This window comes from Peromyscus californicus, unplaced genomic scaffold (assembly GCF_007827085.1).
Source record: "Peromyscus californicus insignis strain IS unplaced genomic scaffold, ASM782708v3 Scaffold_21__1_contigs__length_65335640, whole genome shotgun sequence".
Lineage (NCBI taxonomy): Eukaryota > Metazoa > Chordata > Mammalia > Rodentia > Cricetidae > Peromyscus > Peromyscus californicus.
In genome coordinates, this window is record NW_026294514.1 from 57840621 (window position 1) to 57863142 (window position 22522).

General features: G+C 51.3%; 1 protein-coding gene across 15 annotated transcripts in view; it reads right to left on the reverse strand.

Annotated features, from left to right (window-relative positions):
* Positions 1-20738, reverse strand: part of Lrrfip1 (LRR binding FLII interacting protein 1) — a 134294-nt gene extending 113556 nt beyond the window's left edge. For 4 of the 15 annotated variants that reach the window (XM_052750422.1, XM_052750428.1, XM_052750425.1 and 1 more), the window contains exon 1: positions 20551-20728. In XM_052750422.1, the coding sequence (XP_052606382.1) occupies positions 20551-20646 (96 nt within the window). In that variant the 5' untranslated portion in view covers positions 20647-20728. Of the gene's footprint in view, positions 1-20550 lie in introns of all 15 variants that reach the window. The other 11 variants (XM_052750431.1, XM_052750430.1, XM_052750429.1 and 8 more) reach the window with 7 other exon arrangements.
* Between the last annotated feature and the right edge of the window lie 1784 nt (positions 20739-22522).

Sequence of the window (22522 nt, forward strand, 5' to 3'; positions counted from 1 at the left end):
GTAAATGAGGGCTGGGATATAGCTCAGTGGCAGAGCGCTTTCCTACCATGTATAAGTAAGTTCAATTCCCAACACTGAGAAAAGTGAATAAAAGCAATTACAGATTCACTGGCAAACACTTTAGGGTGACACAGGCCATTGGCACAGCCTCCAGGATTGCTCTTTAAGCTTACTAAGCACACCACTAAGATGTGAGCCTACATCCTCTTTCCAGCATGGACACTGGGTGGGGAACCCGCTTCCAGTAAACAGAGTTGGGAGAGGGGCACTACCTTGACAGTGGGGGAGCCCCGCATTTGCATGGCACTTTACTGACTCAACCATCTCCCCAGCCCTGGATTTATAACTTGATGGCATTCTTGGGAGGGGATGAGCAGTAGGAGGTGGAACCTACTTGGAAGACGTAGGTCATAGGAAGGGGTGCCCTGAAAGGGTACACCTTATCCCTGGCCCCTGCTTCTCCTGGCCCCTGTTTCCTGCCTGTGATGAGTGGGGCAGAGTCCCTCTACCATGCCTTTCCATTATGGGGTCTGCCTTGTCACAGGCTGAGAAGCCGTGGAGCCAGCTGACTATAGACTGAATCCTTTGAGACTGTAAATCAGCATACACCTTTCCTTCTTTGCTTATTCAGTGTTTGATCACTGATAAAAAGGGAACTAGAACAGTGAAGAAGAAGGAGGAGGAGGAGAAGGAGAAGAAGGAGAGGAAGAGGAAGAGGAAAAAGGAGAAGGAGGAGGAGAAGGAGGAGGAGGAGGAAGAAGAAGAAGGGGAAGGGGAAGGGGAAGGGGAAGGAGAAGAAACCCATCTTGTCAAAAACAGGTCATGCTTTGTCTTAAAGACCAAGCTGGGATCGAGGCTAGGTCTTGAGGACAGAACTCTTGTCTCTTGTGCCAAGAGGTCCAGGGTTCCATCCCTACCCAGCACTGTGGGGGAAAGAAAGAGATTAGCCTGAGTGACTTTCTGCTTTCCTGAGGCACATCTTCAGCAGTTCATTCATTTTTGGTTTGTGTCTGAGGGCCCCAGCCCCCAGCTGCCTGCCCCCAGCTCAGGAGAAGCCTCGCCCATGTGTGTTCTGTTACTCCAGGGGCGCACAGGGCTTCTGAGAAGTGCAGCACCGTTGGAGGTGAAGGTCGGGGAAAGGCAGCTATTTATTGCACCTGGCAGGGCCTATTAATACATTGAAATTCCTGCAATTCAAGTGCTTCGCCCCAGCAGGGCAGCCACACAGGAGAATGTTCTACACAGGATCCAAATGACTTCAGCCCCTGGGTGAGCGCCACCATCGGAGGGCCGAGCCTTCCTGGACACAATGAATGCCTTTTTAGGGTGTGGGATCTCAGTACACTGGCAGTGTGCAAAGGAACCCGATCGCCCACGCCGCCCCCAGTGAGGTCACAGGCCCCTCCCCTGGACTGCTGGAAAGATTTCTTTTTTTCCCCATGTGCAGCATTAGAAGAAAGCCAGTGGGGTAGTGCCAGGGAGGAAGCTGTGGAAACGGGACACCAGGAAGAGTCGCAGGAGTGGGCAGGAAAAGGGTTTAGTGTCTTGCTGCAACTGTCCCTTCTCTGTCCAATCTCATGGAAAGGGGATGAGGCCACAAACCGCCTGCCAAAGTGCAGTGGACCAAAGCACAGGCCCAGAGAAGCAACACAGCTTGATTCCTGCTACCCTTGGGCACTTGGTGAATTTTCAGCTATATATAAAGGATACACACCTGGTCCTCGCCTTTCATCCCAGCACTCGGGAGGCAGAGGCAGATGGATCTCTGTGAGTTCGAGGCCAGCCTGATTTACAAAGTGAGTTCCAGGATAGTCAGGGCTGCTACACAGAGAAACCTCATCTCAAAAAGACAAAAAGAAGAGGGAAAAATAGAAAGAAAAGAAAAAATAAAAGAAGTAGATCCTTCACATGTTACCTGGAAGTAAAGCTACGTCCACTTACTCATTCAGGCAATCATTTCCCTCACTGCTCAGACTGGAACTCAGCATCTGCTGTGTGCTAAAAGACACCCCACAGTGAGGGCCACCACCTGGCTCTGCCTTAGAAAGGGGCTGTGATGGGGCAGTTCCTCAGCAGGCAGCTTTTGGCAGCCTTTGGGTTTATGGTCAAAGCAAAAATCACAATGGAATGCATTGCCGAGCAAGAGGCTGCACTGTTCAAAGGAGATGCAGGATGATGCCAGGCCTCCATCATCCCAAGCAGACAGTCCTGATGGCTAGGGCTCCCCACATCGACAGGTGCACAGGCAAGACCCCACCCAGGGCTCTGGATCCAGCATTTCTAGCTGCTTCTAGGTGAGGGAGACCCTGTGTCTGGAGGCCACACTTTGAGGACCACAGGGTTGGAAGTGGAAGCCAAGTCTCCAGGCTCCGTAGCAACATGCTTTGCTTTCTCAGAATTGGACTAAGCAACTTTCAGCCACTGTTACAGAGATGTCTTGTGGCAGCCACATCTGAGGGGTGGGACCATCTAGGAGACATGCTTGCAGCTTCATCCCGTGAGGAATATGTGATTTTGATCTGCAATTTACATCTATATAATACAAGAGAATAGGGAGGGAGGGAGAGAGGGAGGGGGGAGGAAGGATGGAGGGAGGGAGAGAGATGCACCTGTGTGTTAGGTCCTGCTTTGTGTGGGGCAGGACCCTGTGGCTCTCATATGTAACACAAGGCTCATGCTTTCTTCCTCCTCATATGCTATAGACTGGGCAGCTACACAGGAGAACAGGTCCTCCTACCAGATGACATTGAAAGTGGGCGACATTCCATGGAAGCCTGAGTGGGCTAGGGACAGCCCTTCCAGCCTAACTGACAATCTCGTATAACCTTGATGCTCCTGGGCATCTGTGGTCGTCATGGTGATGGTAACTCCAATTTCTTCTCTATCTCCACATGGACCTGAATGGACCAGGGCCTCCAAGGCTAGAGAAGGCCATAGTTAGGCTATCTGTACATGACTTTGGTGCTTCCTACCACACTTCCAGCTAGCCCTTTACCTTCCTGAGGGACATCCTGTGCTGGCTCTTTGGCTATAGGGGAAAACAACAGCATTGTGAAAGAGGCCTAGAGTGTGCTTTGTAAAGAGCAATGCAAGCTGAGCACGGTGGTGCAAACCTGTAGTTCCAACACTCAAGAGGCTGAGGCAGGGGAATCTCTGGGAGTTCAAAGCCAGCCTCATGTAGATGAGTTCCAGGACAGCCAGGGATAGATCTTTTTTCAAAAACAAAACAAAATAAAACAAAACACCCAAAACAAACAAACAAAAAAAAACAAAACAAAAAACCAAAAAAACCCAATGTAGCCTCCAGAGCCAACGAACATGCTGCCCATGTCCCCATGTCCAGCAACAGTCATAGATGAGCCTGGAACCTTTGGGGGCCCTTTAGGGCTGATGTGTGTTAGCCCAAATGTGTTCCCTTTGGGGGCCACATGAATTCTGAGAGGCAAATAAGTGGCCAGTAACCCACCTCCAAGATGCCTTTTCCTAACCCAATCAGATAGCCTGGAGTCTGGAGTCTTTAGGTGACTAGGAGCCTGGAGGAAAGGCTGAAGTAGAACCTGAAACCTAGAGCCTGGAGTCTTGAAGGGAACAAGGAGTCTAGATTCTAGAGCAGAACCTGGTGCTTAGAACCTGAGGTAGTGGGTCTGGGCCCTAGAGTAGAACTTTGGGTGCTGTGGAGCCTGAGGGAGAACCTGGATACTGGAGCCTGGGGGAGAATCTAGATGCTGGAGCCTGGGGGAGAACCTGGATGTTGGAGCCTGGGGGAGAACCTAGATGCTGGAGCCTAGGGGAGAATCTGGATGCTGGAGCCTGGGGAAGAACCTGGATGCTGGAGCCTGAGGGAGAACCTGGATGCTGGAGCCTGGGGGAGAACCTGGATGCTGGAGCCTGGGGGAGAATCTAGATGCTGGAGCCTAGGGGAGAACCTGGATGTTGGAGCCTGGGGGAGAACCTGGATGCTGGAGCCTGGAGTCTCAAGGGGATCTAGGAGCCTGGAGCTAGTCTTGAGAAGAGTTATGAGCTGGGGGGCAGGAGTGCTGTGGGATGTCTTTCTGTACACTGTGATCATGTGTTGCTCTGATTAGTTGACAAAGTTGTTTGGCCAATGGTGAGGCAGAATAAGGTTAGAAGGTACATTCAAACTGGACAGTGAAGAGAAGAAAGGAGAGTCGGGAGGAGACGCCAGCCCACCATGAAGGAGCAAGATGCCTGTAGATAGGGAAAGCCATGGCCATGTGGCAACATATAGATTAATAGTAATGGGTTGAATTAAGCTATAAGAGCTAGCTAGCAAGAAGCCTGACCTATAGGCCATACAGTTTGTAATTAATATAAGCCTCTGAGAAATGTTTGTTTGGTTTTTCAAGACAGGGTTTCTCTGTGTAGTTTTGGTACCTGTCCTGGATCTCACTCTGTAGACCAGGCTGGCCTTGAACTCACAGAGATCCGCCTGCCTCTGCCTCCCGAGTACAGGGATTAAAGGCATGCTCCACCACCACCTGGCCTAAGTGATTATTTTATAAGCGGCTGTGGTCCAGGTGGGAGAGATTCATCCAGACTGCTAGGCAAGGCAGACCCAGAGAAACATCTGGCTGCGCAGGAGTCAGGCCTCTACCTCTTTAAGCACAGGTGACAGACAGGTGAGAATTGCACACACATTTGTGGTTGGCATGATGTCCTGTGAAGCTTCTGAGGATGTGAAAGGAGATCTGCCCCGCTGAGCATGTGTGCATTGACAGCAAGCTCACCCCAGGAATGACATCCACATCACTCGTACGTACCACGATTTTATCATGGCTTCCATCCCTCAGGTGGGCGCACTGGGGCTCAGGGACCCTGTGGCTTCATCAGAGATGGCAAAGCTGGTATGTGGGAACTGCAGAGCCCAGTGTTGATGGTCAAGGCTGTACCCTCCGAGAAAGACTCAGAATGACTCAGGGAACCTCTTAGAGGATGCTTCTGGGCTGGGAAATTAGGGGAAAAAGTTCTCCCAGTGAGAACAGTTCAAAGCCTTGGCCACAGGGACAGCTGTGGTCTCTGGGGTGGCTGGCCCTTTGCTGGTGAACTCTGAGGAGGCTAGAGGGCAGAGAGGCTGCACTTTCTGAGCACGCTGAGAACTGAGGAGCCAAGAGGATAAAGAATGGGCTATCCATAAAAGCTACTCCATCCACCAGCACACGGACTTTGACAGGTTTGTAACCTGCCTTGGTTACACTATACTCCCTATATGTGTGTGTGTGTATGTGTGTGTGTGTGTGTGTGTGTGTGTGTGTGTGTGTGTGTGTCCACAAACCAAACAGGAAGTCATGGTTACCCTTTGACCTGCCCTCCTCCCTCCTCCTGTACTATGGCAGCATGAGGTCCACCAGTCACAGGACTGGGCAGCCTGGAAGACTCGGTGTAGGGTGGTGATGGGGGGGAGGGGGAGAGGAGATAACAGCCCACTGAGCAGCGTGACAAGGAGAGGTGCCTGGGAAAGGGACACATCTTAGGCTAGGTGGGAGATGGGCAGGTCATGAGGTTCCCCAAAGAAGTGCCATGGACCAGAGACCTCAAAGGAGAAGAGCTAGTGGGTGAGGGCGGAAGGGGCGGCGTACGCTGAGTGAGACAGACCTGGGCTGTGGACGCACATCAACCATAAGCCCTCCTAATGGCTCCTGCCTTCCACCTACAGACACCAGACCCTGAGGCCTCCAGGTAGTCAGAGATCCATGATGCAGACACCAGACCCCAAGGCCTTCAAGTAGTCAGAGATCCATGACACAGACACCAGACCCCGAGGCCTCCAAGTAGTCAGAGATCCATGACACAGACACCAGACCCCAAGGCCTTCAAGTAGTCAGAGATCCATGATGCAGACACCAGACCCTGAGGCCTCCAAGTAGTCAGAGATCCATGACACAGACACCAGACCCTGAGGCCTCCAAGTAGTCAGAGATCCATGACACAGACACCAGACCCTGAGGCCTCCAAGTAGTCAGAGATCCATGACACAGACATTGCTGGCAGCAGAGCTCGGCTCCATTCACACGCTGAGATAAAGGCATCACAACGGGACCCTGTGGGGGCCTAGAGAGAAAGCATCAGCTCTTGAAGATGAGGGATAACGAGTCCACCTAGGGGGAAGGTGGGCTTCACCTAAAATGGCTTCAAACTTCAAAGAGCAGAGTAAAAACCACATGGGGTGCAGAGTGACCACTGTGAGGGCTGCGGCCTGTTCCGCTTTGCTCCTGAGGAACACACGTCTTAGAAACTGCTATCAGAGGGCTAGCCGCTGGGCTGTGGGCCTCCTCCCTCTCCCCACAGGACTCAGTAGCGTTAATTAGCCCTCCTCCTCCATGGAAGGAAACCCGGAAAAGATATTTAGCTAAGAAAAAGAAACTAAAACAGAAACAAAATCCAAGCACAGAGGCCCAGTCAGCTTCACACCACAGGTGAGTACCAACGCTGGGTTACTGAGAGAGACGGTGGAGTGTGCTTCACTCACAATTCACACCTGAAAACAGGAGCAAGAGGTAGAAGTGACGGAGGCAAACGCACCAGAGCAGCAGTTCTCAACCTGTGGGTCATGGCCCTCTGGGGGAGGCTCAAGCAACCCTTTCACGGGAGTCACCTAAGACCATAGGAAAACACAGATATTTACATTACAACTCATAACAGCAGCAAAATTACAGTTATGCAGTAGCAACAAAAATCATTTTATGGTTGGGGGTCAGCACAGCATGAGGAACTGTATTGAAGGGTCCCAGCATGAGGAAGGTTGAGAACCACTGCGCTAGAGCATTAACGAGGCATTCCTGTCCCCTTCAGCAGCCCAGGGTGACTCATGTCCCACTGGCTAAGGGAACGGAAGGCCCTGGGTAGAGGAAGGGGGAGCCCTCAGCCAGCCAGTGCTGTGTGCACAGTCCTTTCTTGGCTAAGAGAGAGAAGGGGTGGAGGCTGCACAGCACGTTCTGGGAATAGTGGAGACGTAAGGGAGGCGCCAAGATGGGAGCTGCAGGGACTCAAGGGTGATGGAGGGGATCCTGGGCGAGACAGTGACCCAACGTCTATTTTAAGAAGCTTAGCTGTGTGGCTTTGTGGGAAGTATGGCGATAATTTTAATCCTGTGGAAAGGTGGATGTCATTGATCACTTGTTGTCCAATATCTGTGCCCTGCTAATCTGGGTGGAGTACTGGTGGGACTCCAGCCCCACCCTCACATGCCACACTGAGTTGGGAAGTGTCCCATTTTCCTTCTGAAGCGTTAGCTGGATTTCAAGTGGGCCATTGACAAAGCAGACCGAGGTTGTACCTGAATATGCCTTGATCTTGAACTTGTAGCACCCAGGACTGTAAGCAGCCAGCATCCCCGCACTGTTATGCAGCCTGTGATGTATTGCTATAGCAGCCCCCCACAGACAAATGCCACCACACTTCTGGAACACAGGCAAGTGCCATTAAATTTGCAGCAGAGGCCTCTACTTCCAGAATCAGCAGCTGACTTCTAGAACTGCCCCCCACCCACCCCGCTGAGGTGACAGTCCCCTCTCTACAGCTTTCCAGGTCTGATGGAGGAAATAAAAAAACAGGCTAGACTTTCTGCCTGCCCCACAGAACAGCCACGCACCCTGACGGTAGAGTGGAATGATGTCTAGGCTTCCATAGCAGAGGCCAGTGGTTCTGAGCTCAAGGCACAGACTCAGCAGAGGGGGAGGCAATTCCTAAATCAGTGTTCTCCCCAGGAGCCATCTGACAATGTCTGGAAACATGTTCCCATGTCACCACCACCAAAGAGGTGGGAGTTATTGGCATCTGCTGATCAGAAACTAGGGATCTTGTTGAGCCTTCTATGGTACATACAAAAGCCACCACAAGAGGTATCTGGTCCCCCAAGCTGACAGCATCGAGGCTGAGGAACCCCAACCTAAAACCAAAGTATGAAAGAAGACACTGAAAACAGAAATGAGTTGGAAGGCCATCACCTCATCTCAACCCATGTGGCAACCACTCTGGCGGCTGGAGGCATGGGTTAAAAATAGGGAGGTAATTCGGTAGCTTCTCAGAGGTCAGGTAAGCCCAAAGATAAACAGTTGTGAACGAGCCTGGCCTGCAGGGGCCAGGTCTTCAGGAAGTCACCCAAGACAGGCACTCACCTAGGCTACGCAAGGATGGAGTACTAAGGAAGCCGGAGTGCATCCTCTTGCCGACTTGAATTGAGGACCAAGAAACAAAAGTGATACTGGATACAGGGGGTCTTTTGTGCAAAGAACAGCATCAGTGGGCCTTTCGTCACTAAGATGAAATGCCTGACACAAACAACCTAAGGGAATGAGGACTATTTCAGGGGAGTCAGTCCATGGGCCTTGGCTCTGTTGACTCTGGGTCACGGTGAGACAGAACACTATGGTGGTGGGAGCTTGTGGCCAAAGCTTCCTACCTCATGGCAGGCAGCTAACACAGAATGAAAGAGAGGAAGACCTTCAGACTAAATACAGCCTTCAGAGACACATCCCATTGGTCTATTTCCTTCAGCTAGGTACCACCTCCTAAAGCTTCTAGAACCTCCCAAAGTACCACCATCAACCAAGGACCAACCCCTTCAATATATCAGCCCCCTTTTCAGGGGTACAGTTCATATCCAACCATAGCAGCCTCCAGCTCCCATACTTTGAGCCAGGAAAGCCCACAGGCATGCGAGGACACACACACACACACACACACACACACACACACACACACACACACACAGTTAAACCATAGCCAAGAAGCCAGATGCAGTGGTGCATGCCTGTCGTCCTAGCATTCTGAAGCTAGAGAATCTTTTTTTGTTGGTTTGTTTTTTCTGAGACAGGTTTTCTCTGTGTAGCTTTGAAGCATGTCCTGGAACTCACTCTGTAGACCAGGTTGGCCTTGAACTCACAGGGTTCTATCTGCCTGCTCCTGCCTCTGGAATGCTGGGATTAAAGGCCTGCGCCACTGCCCCCCAGCAAAGCTAGAGGATCTTGAGTTCAAGGTCAGCCTGGGTGACATAGTGAGACTCCATCACAAGCAAACAAGGCCACAGCCATTAGCATTTTCACAGTGAGTTCCTTTAACCAGTCCTTTGTGCCACCTGCGTCTCTCTTCCGGTCCGAGGTTATCTTCCCAGTCATTTCTCTCTCATCCTTCCTCTCTGTCCTCTCTCTCCTCACCCCACCCTATCCCTTCACTCAGGAGGAAGTTTCAGCCCTGACCCTGGATCCCTGGCTACATCCCAATTGGATTCAAAGCACCAAGGCCTCCTGATTATCTCCTCAAGCTCCTTGCAGGCAGGAAATGTCCACTGTCCTTTCAGTAGTTCCTGCTAAATGCCACACGACACACTCGACCACATTCCCACAACTGCCCTGTCAGTACCATTCCTCTCTCACAGACAAAGGGAAGGGGTGAAGACTGTGCCCTCTCCACAAGCGTGCTTCAGGCAGAGACCCACCGCAGGCTACCTCTCCTGCCTGCATCTCCATCTCCCTCCGCTTCTATGCCAGACCATGAGTGATATGTGGCTTGAGAAAACTCAACTGGGATTCCAAATGATGGGCTATGCCTATCATAATATAGTTCCTTGGGGGCTGGAGAGATGTCTCAGAGGTTAAGAGCACTGGCTGCTCCTCCAGAGGTCCTGAGTTCAATTCCCAGCAACCACATGGTGGCTCACAGCCATCTGTAGTGATATCTGGTGCCCTCTTCTGGCCTGCAGGGATACATGCAAACAGAACACTGTACACATAATAAATAAATTTTAAAAAAATAATAATATAGTTCCTTAAAGGATAAATCATTGCTCCAGGGCTATGACCTATGACAACACAGTGGCTGCTGGCTATGTAGCTACTTGGATTAGTTCTAAAACAATTGAGAATGAAGGTCCTCAGTTGCACGGCCATACTACCTACCATTGCTCAACAGTGACCGAGGACAGTGGCTCGTATGATACCTTGCAGAGACACAGACAATTCCCAATTCCCATCACAACAGATGTCCCACAGGCCAGGGTGCCGAGAGAGAGAGAGAGAGAGAGAGAGAGAGAGAGAGAGAGAGAGAGAGAGAGAGAGAGAGAGCTGATGTTCCAGAGGCAGTGAGAAGTATCTCAGGGTATACGGGATGGCCATGTTCCCTACTCAGTCTACATGGGAAGCCATGTCATGGGTATGGTGCATGTCAGTGTGGATGTCCCCATGTCTTTCCAGATGTCTGAGGGATGCCATAGAAGAAGGTGGGAAGTAAGAATAAATGAAATAGCTGGGTGGTGGTGGTGCACATCTTTAGTCCCAGCACTTGGGAGGCAGAGGCAGGTAGATCTCTGTGAGTTTGAGGCCAGCCTGGTCTACAGAGTGAGTTCCAGGACAGCCAGGCTACACAGAGAAACCCTGTCTCAAAAAAACAAAAACAAAAAAGAATAAAGAAATCAAGGATAAGGGTAGTGGTGCAGCATGGGCAGCGGTGCAGCATGGGTATGGTGCAACATGGGCAGCGGTGAAGCATGGGTATGGTGCAGCATGGGCAGTGATGAAGCATGGGTATGGTGCAGCATGGGCAGCGGTGCAGCATGGGTATGGTGCAGCATGGGCAGTTGTGAAGCATGGGTATGGTGCAGCATGGGCAGCGGTGAAGCATGGGTATGGTGAAGCATGGGCAGTGGTGCAGCATGGGCAGCGGTGCAGCATGGGTATGGTGCAGCATGGGCAGTGGTGCAGCATGGGCAGCAGTACAGCATGGGTATGGTGCAGCATGGGCAGAAGTACAGCATGGGTATGGTGCAGCATGGGCAGTGGTGCAGCATGGGCAGCGGTGCATCATGGGTATGGTGCAGCATGGGCAGTGGTGCAGCATGGGTATTGTGCAGCATGGGCAGCGGTGCAGCATGGGTATGGTGCAGCATGGGTAGGGGTGCAGCATGGGCAGCGGTGCAGCATGGGTATTGTGTAGCATGGGCAGTGGTGCAGCATGGGCAGTGGTGCAGCATGGGCAGCGGTGCAGCATGGGTAGGGGTGCAGCATGGGCAGGGGTGCAGCATGGGCAGCGGTGCAGCATGGGTAGGGGTGAAAAGCAGAAGGGACAATGTGTGAGCCCCTGGGTTGTTCTATAGTAACAGTGTCAGAGCTGCCATGTGGATCACACCAAGAAGGGAGTGGAAATCCTGACAGAGCTCCAGTGCAATGCTGACTGTTCCTGGCTCTCACAGGCCGCTGACCTGAGAGTTCACCCACGGCCAGACCAGATCACATTCTGCCGACCCAACTCTCCAGGTGCTTGTTTATGTAAGGTGTATCTCGGGTCCTAGGGAGCTCGACACACCAATGGATGAATTAAAGATTCTTCATGACTGAAGTCAGAGAAATCTTTTGTCTTGTTAGGTTTTTTCTCTCCTTTCCTTTCCTTTCCTTTCCTTTCCTTTCCTTTCCTTTCCTCCCTCCTTCCCTCCTCTCTCTCTCTCTCTCTCTCTCTCTCTCTCTCTCTCTCTCTCTCTCTCTCTCTCTCTGAGACAAGGACTTGCTAGATAGCCATGGCCATCCTGTTACTTGCTATGCAACCCAAGCTGGCCTTGAACTTGTAGCAGTCCTCCTGCTTCTGCTTTTCAAGGTCCACATGTGTCCCTAGATCCAGCTCAAAGTCTTAGGTCTTTGTTTTGTTTTTTTAAAAAGCTCTGATCTCTCATTCAATTTGGCATTTTATTTTTTCTCTTGGGAAAGACAAAGTAATGAGTAATTTGTCTGCTTTGTAGGAGGATAGTGGGTTCAAGACCAGCCTAGACTACATAGTGAGGTGCTGTGTGTGTGTGGAGGAGGAGGAGGAGGAGGAGGAGGAGGAGGGACAGAGACAGAGACAGAGATTAAAAAGAAAAAGAGGGCTGGCCAGATGGCTCAGTGGGTAAAGACACTTGCTCCAAGACAGACAACCTGCGTTTCATCCCTGGAATCACATGGTGGAAGGCGAGAACCGACTCTGACAAGTTAGCCTTTGACCTCCACCTGTGCGCTGTGGCATGCACACGCACAGAAAATAAATGTGATGCAAGCACGGTGGCACACACCATGAGAGGCAGAGGCAGGCACATCTCTGTGAGTTCAAGGCAGATCTGATCTGCACAGCAAGTTCCAGGTCAGCCAGGGCTACATCATGAGACCTTGTCTCAAAATAAACGGATAAATAAAAATAAATGCATAATCAAACAAGTTTCAAAAGGGAAGAATCACAAAGAAGAAAGAGGGTGAGGGGCGGGAGGGAAGCCTCCAGAAATTAAAATTAAATATAGCTCAGGTATATTTAGTAGGAGTAGATTCATCTGAATACTCTCCCAGACAATCCAACAAAAGACAGAAAGGTAGAAAAAAAAAACAAAAAGAAGGTTTGTGCAGACAACAGGCATGCCTAGAAGAGAGGAGGGAGCTGACGGCATTGGGATACCCACAGACCTCTCAGAACTGGAGAGTCACCTCTCAGAACTTCTGGATAGTCATTTCCAGATTGAACGAAGCTAGTCATGCTCAATACACACGGGAAAAGTCCAGGATACCAAGAATAAAGTGACTGCTATGGAATCCAGGGAATAAAAGCAGATTACAACATTGAAACCATGGACAGCACTACCATTCTCAGAACAGCCCCAGATGCCAGAATAAAACAGGAAGAGGTATTGGGATGACGGCAGAAATCCATTTTTAATTTTACTTTTCCACATTGATTTACTGACTTATTAGGTAACACCAGCATGTCCTTGGCAAATCTGCCAGCGCTACTTCCCACACTCCTCTGGTGTGGTTCTGTTAGCGTTTCAAGTGAATGCCAGCAAATGCAGCCTCCCCCCAACAGAGGACGGAGCTCCACCTTCCCTTTCTGTACAGGGCTCTTTTCAATCAACAGTGCCAATTGGGAACTACTTCAGAGGACAGAGAAATCATTGACATTCTTCAGAACCTTGTTTTTAACCTAGATTTCTCTAGAGAACCAAACTATCAATGAAGCGTGAGGGTGGAATAAGGTTTTTTTAGATGTGCAAATATTTGGAAAAGGTACTCTTGTTCAGAAAGTGACTGAAGGATGTGTTCCAGCAAAACGCATTTTGATCCGAGAAAGACAATGTACAATCCAGGAAACAGGGACTGAACCCCTCCACCCAAAAGGGCGAAATGATCCTTCAGAGCTGTAAAAAGGGAGTAAGTGCTGAGGTGGGCAAAGCCTGGGGCACCCAGACCTGACTAGATGGGTTGTGGGTAACAAATGGGGTGACATGATGATCTGACTTGCCTAATTATATTACAAAATGGGTCCATAAAGAGTTCTGTTAAGTCTTTGAAGAATTACAGATCAGGTGAGCAATTTAAATAAAAAGAAATAACTCTAGGAAAAACAGAAAGGTGTATGAGTTGGTTCCACAGTCAAAGTGATTTGTAGTACGCAAAATGGTCACCTTCCCTGGCATTTCCTGAACACTAACTTTGGCCTTTGGCTATTGTTCTGAGATCTTTACATGACATCCCTCATTTGTCCTCATAACCACCTCATGGGAAGTGGACTATTAACATTTCCCCACTGTACTTATGCGGAGGTCCACATGCTTATGCAATTAGCTTTTGACCATGAATAGAGGACAGATTTGAACCCATGAAACCTTATGGTATTATTTCATTTGTACTGAAATGTGATTCTATTTGTATGTTAATAAATAAAGTTGCCTGGGGGTCAGAGCTAATAGCAAGCCATAGCAGAAACATAGCGGTGGTGGCGCACACCTTTAATCCAGATCACATAACAGGCAGATCTCTGTGTGTTCAAGGATACAGCCAGCATGGAGACACACGCCTTTAATCTCAATACCAACCACAGAAGACCTGGAGGTCTGTATAGACAGGCCGTGACAAGGAGGAGGTCATGTGGTTGGGTTTACAACCAATGAGAAGGCAGAATAGAAAGTCAATAAAAAGACAGATACACAGGAAGTGGGTCTCTTTCTGAGGGGAAGGACGGCAGCGGCAGCGAAGGGTAAGAAAGGTTTTTTAGTATCAGCTCTTAGCTACTGCTATGACCTCTTGGGCTTTTAACTCTGCATTTGGCTCTGTGTTTCTTATTTAATAAGACTGTTACATCTACAAAACCTGACTCTAGTGCCCATACCCTCAACCACCCCTGTCATTACACCAATGAGCATATTATTTAACCCACAACAGTGGAAATACAGTATGAAGATGCGGGAATGGAGAGAGGCCTAACTTGGGTCCACAGATACCCTCTGATTCTTCAACCCAGGAAGCCAACAGACATCATCTAAACTTGATAAATCCATAAAGAGTATTTTTTTTAAAGGCAGGGTTTCTCTGTGCAGCCTTGGCTGTCCTGGAACTCACTTTGTAGACCAGGCTGGCCTTGAGCTGACAGAAATCCACATGCCTATGCCTCCCAAGTGCTGGGATCAAAGGCATGCACCACCACTGCCTGGCTGAGTATTTTTTATAAGGAGTATTTTAGTAATAGAATATCTATTTATAAGCATAATATCTGTGAAAATGATGATACTCACCAGGGCATTAGGGACTTATGGGCCCTTTAAATATTTGTCTTTTACAGGGTTGTAGCAATGTAATATTTATGAAAATATATCTTATAGTCTAGAAACTGGAACTCTTGTTGGACCTTATAGCCTATTAATAATACACCTTTGAGCTGGATGGTAGTGGTGTGAGTTGGAGGCTAGCCTGGTCTACAGAGAGAGTTCCAGAATAGTCAGGGCTACACAGAGAAACCCTGTCTTGAAAAACCAATACACACACACACACACACACACACACACACACACACACACACACACACACCACACACCACACACACACCACACACACATACACACACAACACACATACACACACACACAACACACAACACACACACACATACACACACACACCACACAACACACATACACACACACACACACACACACACACACACACACACACACACACACACACACTGTCTTAGGGTTTCTATTGCTGTGATGAAACACCATGACCAAAAAGCTAGTTGAGGAGGAAAGGGTTTATTTGGCTTATACTTCACATTGCTGTTCATCACTGAAGGAAGTCAGGACAGGAACTCAAACAGGGCAGGATCCCAGAGGCAGGAGCTGATGCAGAGGCCATGGAGGGGAGCTGCTTACTGGCTTACTTCCCATGGCTTGCTCAGCCTGTTATAGAACCCAGGACCAGCAGCCCAGGGATGGCACCACCCACAATGGCTGGGTCCTCTCCCATTGATCACTAAATGAGAAAATGCCCTACCGTTGGATATTATCAGGCGTTTCCTTAACTGAATCACCTTCGCTGATGACTCTGGCTTGTGTCTGGTTGACACAGAAAACCACACAGCACACATACCTTGAGGTCATGGAAGGCTCAAGGCCGCTCAAGGAAGGCAGAGGACACTGGTGTCTGCCTCATGGCAGGCTAAGCTGAGGGCTCACAGGTCAGTTGGGGACAGCTGTCCTAGGGACAGGGGCAGTTGGCCTGACTGCAGGATGTCATCTGCAATGAAGTCTTAGATGAGGTGTCAAATGCTCTGCTCTTCTGATGGGACTCAGCACACATGGGATGAAACGCCTGAGGACGGCTGGCTCACTGTGGTCCGGTCCCCCTTCCTCCTTTTGTGCCCCACACTTGGACAGGATTTCTAGGTTGACAAGCTTGATTACAGTCCAGGACCGTGGTCTTTACCATTCACTCTGGTCTCTTCAGCCTTTCCTAGTAAAATCCCAACACTGAGCACGGGGCCAGGACTCAGTGAGACTCCACAGATGGAGGAAGAGACAGCTGCCTCTGATAGAAATAGCTGTGGGTGGGGCCCAGAGGCCACCAGAGACAGCAGGCTGTCCAGCCGAGGCCCTGAATCCTCTCTAGTCTCTTCCATCTTTTGGCAATCACATCAACAGGCCAAGCTCACAGGCCCAGGAACTCCTGTTCTGGCCATTCATAATGCCTCACAGATGACGTCCAACCCCCAGATCTGTGTCTGTCTTAGGAAGGCCACCCAGGGTGGCTTCATTAGTATTTGAGGTGGGGAAGTTCTTCACATTGAACAATGAACAGCCATATGCTTCCCCACCCTACGGAAGTTGGGGTACCACCACTTCCTGACAGTACTAGCCACCCTGGATGGCACAGCCAGCCAGTGTCCATCAGGTTCTTACCAGCTGACCAGTCTTACAAAGACAATGGCTCAACTCAAGTGGCTGGGTAACAAAAAGGACTGCGTTTCGTCTTTGTCCACTCCTCCTCTCTTCATCAAATCCAGGCAGTAGCTGGCCTCAGTGTGCTGTCACAGTGGGCATGGGGACTGTGACAGAGGCCAGGAGTAAGAATTCCTCCCAGATCCCTCAATCCAAGAAAGCCAGGTCAGCTTGATGCTGTAGGTAGTGGAGGGAACAGGTCTCAAATGAGCTAACCCATGAGCACACCCCAACCTATGGCAATCTCAGTGGCCTTGAGGCTTGAGAAGACACAGAGGCAGGGTCGCTTCATGAAGGCTGAGCTCTGAGGCCTACCTGGAAGGATGGTAAGGAGACAGCACGTGGAAGGGTTATCTTAATGGGCTTGCCAACACAGATGTGGTGCTCACAGCAGGTTCCCCAGAAGTAGAGCCTGCAGCAGGCCTGTGGCTGCTAGTGGTTTCTTGCAAGAGCCCTAGAGGCAAGCAGGACGGAGTGTGGGCTCATCAGGGTGCACATGCACAAGGACCACCAGCCTGATCTTGCTGTGAGCCCACGGCAGGAAGTCAGCAGAGTGGAAACGTGACATGCTCTGTCCTCACGTGAGCTAATGGCTGCAGGCTCCCTGTCCCAGGAACTCTGCTGGCTGGGGGACCTCTCCTTCCACACATTAGGAGCTTTACCCAGTGAAGGTAAAGTTGGAGGTGGGCTCTGAGCTTTCAACATTCAATGCTCCTGGACCACATGGCAGGGGGATCCACTTACAAGTGGGTTCCTTGGACAAGAGGCTTCGGGAACAGTTATGGACTAGAGTGCCCCTCCCCGCTTCCTGCCCTGCCCTGCTGAGTGAGGAAAGCATCTCTTGTGGGCCACAGAGGAAGGGACCAACTCACCACCCGAGGAGATGCCTTCACCAGCTCGTAACAGACGGACCTCATGAAGGCAGCTGCTGTGACAGCAGCAGGAAAGGCCTGAAGAGGACCCTGAACAGCCTTGGGCAGAGTGCTGAAGGGGAAATCTAGGCACTCCCAAAGTCCTTGGCAGAAGCTCCCACGTGGAAAGAGGGGAAACTCAGCCTTGGGATTTACCTTCTGAGAACTTCAGAAGCACGTCTGCCCAGATGTGAGATCTGGCACTCCTAACCTCCTAGAAGGCCATGTCTTAATGTCTGAAGAATGCTGGCAGGCCCCTTTCCCCAGCATCATGCTAGAAGTCTACCTCCCAAAGACGATCCAATCAGTGCTGATGGGCCAGAGGCATATTAAATGACAGCCTGTCTGCTTGCTGGGTTGGAGCCAGGTGGGACCTGTGGACGTGGGAAGACAAGGCGGGCTGTGGAGGGGGCACTAAAAGTTCTCCTCTGTCTCAGAGAACTTCAGACCCCCAGGAGAACTGAACACTGGGTGGGTCCCCTGCCCCTACGGCTCAGGATTTCTGATGACCTTGACCCAGAATCTCCGCTTGTTTTCTTGAAGGCCACCCACCCCTTGTCACTTTCATAACCACTCTGCCACCATTCAGGTCTCTACAATGTCTTAAAAAAATTCAGGGCAAGCTGGCCCACCCCAGCTCCAGGCCAGGCATGGGGAGTCCTGTCTCCTTTTATCACAGGGACTTCATGGAAGCCAGCAATCTGTAGTCTTGGAATTTGGAGCAGGAGAGCCATAGAGACCTGCAGAAGTTCCCTAAAGAGATGTTTCTAGCTCTCTGGAGAGAGTCAGGCAGAGGAGATTGCACATTTCAGGGGGCCAGCTTGGGATGATTCCTTTTGTCCAGCCTGAGGCCAGTGAACTTGCACACAGCACCTCTCCACCTGTGGATGGGGTCAGCATACAGGAGCCCATAGTGTTGAGATACGAATACCAGCAGGAGGGGAATCCTGCCTCCCCTAGGATTTTTGTACTCTATTGGTATGTGTCCCTCATCTAGGTCAAGTGGTCAGGGTTTTTGTCCTGGCAGCCAAACCATCTGGCTGGTAGATACATCCTTCAAGAGCTCAAAATGCCATTTCCTCTAGGAAGCAGCCTCTGATCCCATCTGCTAGCTGGAATTCTCTCTCATTCCAAACCTCCAGGCCCTTCCGTGCCCTTTCCGATCAGATCGTGTCTTTTATGGGCATTGTGGACCTACAGGTCCCAACCCACCCTTCTCTTCTGTGAGACAGAGTCTCGCTATGCAGCCCATACTGGCCTCCAATTCTGTATCCTCCCAGCTTAGCCTCCTCAGTGCTGGGATCACAAGAGAATTCTACTTATCTTGCCAGACCCATTTTTGATCCAAATCCTTGCCAGTTTCCCCACTAACTGGTGTATTTAGGATAGGGCATTGGATACCACGATCATGGATTAAAGAGTGAATAGCAAAGTACCAAACCTGAGACAATTTGGCTAATGTTCATAAGAATGCTCAATAACTCAGGGAACAGATATTTGCCATCTGAATTCTGATTTAATTTCACAGTTGGGCAACAGACTTTAATTGCAGAGCAGACAGTATCACCTGCTCCCTGCAATCTTTTCAATGACTGTCACTAGGTCTGGGTACGGGCCACATCTGTGGCTGACTTTCACTGGGGCTTTGGGGCATGTGGCGGTGGTGGTGGGGTGCACTCATTTCCAGAGTTAGTTGGATATACTTTATCTGCTGTTCCTTTGCGTCTCCCACAGCCTCAGGGAGTCTGTCCCTCTTTCAGAGATGAGAATGGGGCTAAGAGGGGGGCTGGGGAGCTGGCTTTTCTAGACCAGCACAGCTGGTACAGAGTGGTCCGTCTAGTCTGCAAGCTCAGGTCTGACTCCTGCCTGTCTTTATAACTGCTGACTGCAGCTCCCTGGATGAAGGCAGAACCATTCCCCAGCCTCGCGTCCAATCTATTTTTATAACAACCAGCCGATAAGAGACTGGTTGACGGGACTCCCAATCTTCTCATTCCTTTGTCCTGCAGGCACCGGGATTTGTGGGGCACTCTGGCTCTCCCAGGGACACTTGTTTGCTGTGTGGTCACATACTCAGGTAAGAGACTGTTGTGACCAGGAAATTAATTACAGCCAAAGGTCCTGTAACCAACACCGTTAATCACCTACCATCCACCTGTCTCTATGAACCCTTGGTGTAAGATAGTGCCCGCCTGGATGGCACCTTCTACAGACAACCAACTACAGGCAGCCTCAGCACATTCTGCCAGCTGCACCAGGTACCCACCGTGCGGGGGAGGGCTAAGTGTCAAAAAGCCTCACAGAAGATAGAGCTCGGAAGGCAGGATTCAGGGGATGGATAGGAGTTTGCTGAAAAGCCCTCTCCTGTCTTGTACAGAGAAAATCGTTTCTCAACTCAGTGTTCTGCAAACACGAATCCACATACCAGTAAAAATGAAGTCAGGCATTTACAACTACCAACCAGAAGAGCCCGTCCTGGGCAGACCCCAGCCACTACCGGTACCATATAACAGCAGTCTAAATTGCTGGGAAGTTTTTCCACGTGGAAATAATATGTAGGCTAACTCTCCATCATAACCTGCACGGAAGAGATGGGAGGAGCCCGGATTTCATCTGCATTGACTTTTTTTTAAAGTTAGTATGTGCACAAGACACTCAAAGGAAACAGAAAAGCAACAGAAATTTCTCTGATTCCTTTGTCCACCCTCCGTCTTAACCAGTCGGCCCCCTCCCCCAGAGCGGCTGCCACCAGTTTTCTCAAGTCTTTCCACGTGTCACGCATGCTGTTGCAGCCTGAAGGGTTGCATCTTTGTGGGAGAAAAACGGGGCGTTTGTGCAGACACGCACACCCATGCGCCCTCCTTTGCCACACGAGAAGTTCATTAAAGAACGGGTTTGCTGTTGTAATGAACTGTCCAGGAAACTTTATGAAACCTCCAAACATACCCTGGCTTGCTTTCAGGCTGGTCTAGACACGGCACCCCGAAGTTACCCACAAGCTGATCCTTATGTGGCAATGGTCACCAACCAACTGGGGCCATTTCAGCAAGGCCATGTGGCTTCTGGGGCCGCTACTGGTCAGCAGGGTCGGCCTAACCTCCTTTCCCAGTACAATGAGGGACACTGGGCCCCCACTCGACTGGCACCCCGGCTACCTTGAGCCCCTGGTGGTCCGATTCAGCCAGTCCCGGGGACTAGAGGCCCACAAGGACCAGGGGCTGTGGCTGAGGGCAGCAGCGCCACCGGCGTGTGGCGGGCGCGGAGTGGTCCGCAGGCCATGATGGACGCTGGGGCCCAGCGCTTCTGCCCCACGGGGCCGGCCCAGAGCGGGGCCGCTGGGGACCGCTGGGGGCGGCTGGGGACCGCGGGGGACACTGACAGCTGTGGCCGAGCCTCGCTCACCTCGCGCGCGATCTGATTCAGAGCGTCGTCCTCTGCCGTCAGCCGCTCCCGGTTGGGGAGCCGCTTGCGCCCCGATCCCTGCGTACCCATGTCCATCGGCCGCTGCGCACAGCTGCTGCGGGACCGGTCTCGGAGGCGCGCTCGCCCGCCTGCCCGCTCCGCCCCTCGCTCCGCCGCGGCGTCATGGCGTCAGCAGCGCTGGGCTGGGAACGCGGGGGGCACGCGGGAGGCCGGAGCCAGGACCACTGGGATCTGCGGGTACCCTGGAGACCACGAGGTGGGACGCAGGGACGCAGGAACGCAGGGTGGTGATGGAGATGCTGAAACGGTGGCGATGAGAAAGCTGGAGGACAGAGACGCGGGTGACCCCCGCGCGGGGCACTCGGGGCAAGGCAGAAGCAGAGGATACAGAAAGTAGCAAGGACCCACAAAGGAGCCTCCCTCATAGGGGCGGACCAGGCAGGGACCTAGGAGTAGCAGATCGTGGAGGCGATGTATTGGAATACCAGAACACTGGGGTCTGGGCTCGAGGGATACTGTGAGACCAGGGGCTGTTGGTGGTGCTCAGGGGTGTGAGTTGTGGAGGGCATACTGTTCGGAACTGGCATGACACACGTCATGGTTGGAACAGTGGGCAGTTGAGTGGAAACCTCTGCTGGGGTCATACGGAGGCTTTCAGAGGACTGAATGGTCTGGAAGAGTTTGCACTGAGGGATGGGCCCAGGTTATGTTTTAAGCTGGGCATCCCTACCTCAGCCAGTTAAGATAAAAGTCCATCCCCAAGGAGTGAGGGCCTTGCTCTGGGATCAGGTCCAGGTGCCTTCAGATGGCAGTCCAGGTACCAGTGACTTCCCAGCACTGTGCTCTGGGAACCATCCTGGGAGAGGATGCAGTTCTGTAGGCCTCTCTTTCTGCCGATCTTTCTGCTCACACTGCCTACAGTCTGCCCCCTGACTGGCTGTGGCCACTTGCCTAGTGTGTCTCCAGAATCTGAGAAATGGCCGGGCATATTCCTGCTGTCCGTGGAAACTGGTGCTCGGAAGCTCTCCGTGGGCACCTGTGAGGAAGATGGAAAGGCTGCCCTGGGGCTAGGGACGGTGCACAAAGTTCTTCTGCCCCGCCTGTCTCCCTTGGCTCTCGGTGGACTTTTTTTTTTTGTTTTGTTTTTTGTTTTTTCGAGACAGGGTTTCTCTGTGTAGCTTTGCGCCTTTCCTGGAACTCGCTTTGGAGACCAGGCTGGCCTCGAACTCACAGAGATCCGCCTGGCTCTGCCTCCCGAGTGCTGGGATTAAAGGCGTGCGCCACCACCGCCCGGCTCGGTGGACTTTTTTTAATTAGACAGGGCACCTGTATAAGTTCAGGCTGGGAAAGGCATTAGGGTAGCTGAAGTTTGAGTGAAATTCAAGGTGGCTGGACTCGGGGGAGGATGGCCCAGAAAAAGAAGACAAGCCTTCTGAAGTCACTGGTGGTAGCCTTGCCCCCACTGGAATCAGGATGGTTAACATTCTAAAGTGTTTCCAACCGAGTTGTATGACCAAGTGGGTGGGCACCCTTAGAAACATCATGTGGAAACTGAAGGGGACAAGAAGCAGACCCCCTCAGTGACAAGGAAGCTGTTGGAAGTGTGTGCCAGGGGGGAAAAGATGGTGAATGGAGTGACGTGTGAGGGGTGAGAGATTCTGGTTACATCGCTCAGGGTGTGAGTAGACCCAGCTGGTGCCCTGCTTGGCACATTGTAGGCACAAGGGAGATACCTGTCGGCTGAATCCCCGATGCCATCTTCACACCATGTGGGGCCCCCTACACCATTGTCTTTCTTTGCCCAGACCGGCTGGGGGCTGCTCATCATCTTCTTTAGCCAAGGCGCATTAAGATGAGCCCATGCCTGCCAAGGCTGTGTCCTGCCAACCTGTTCCTGCCCTCACACCTGCTCCACACCTGCTGCCTGTCAACTGCTTGGCCAGGCATAAAG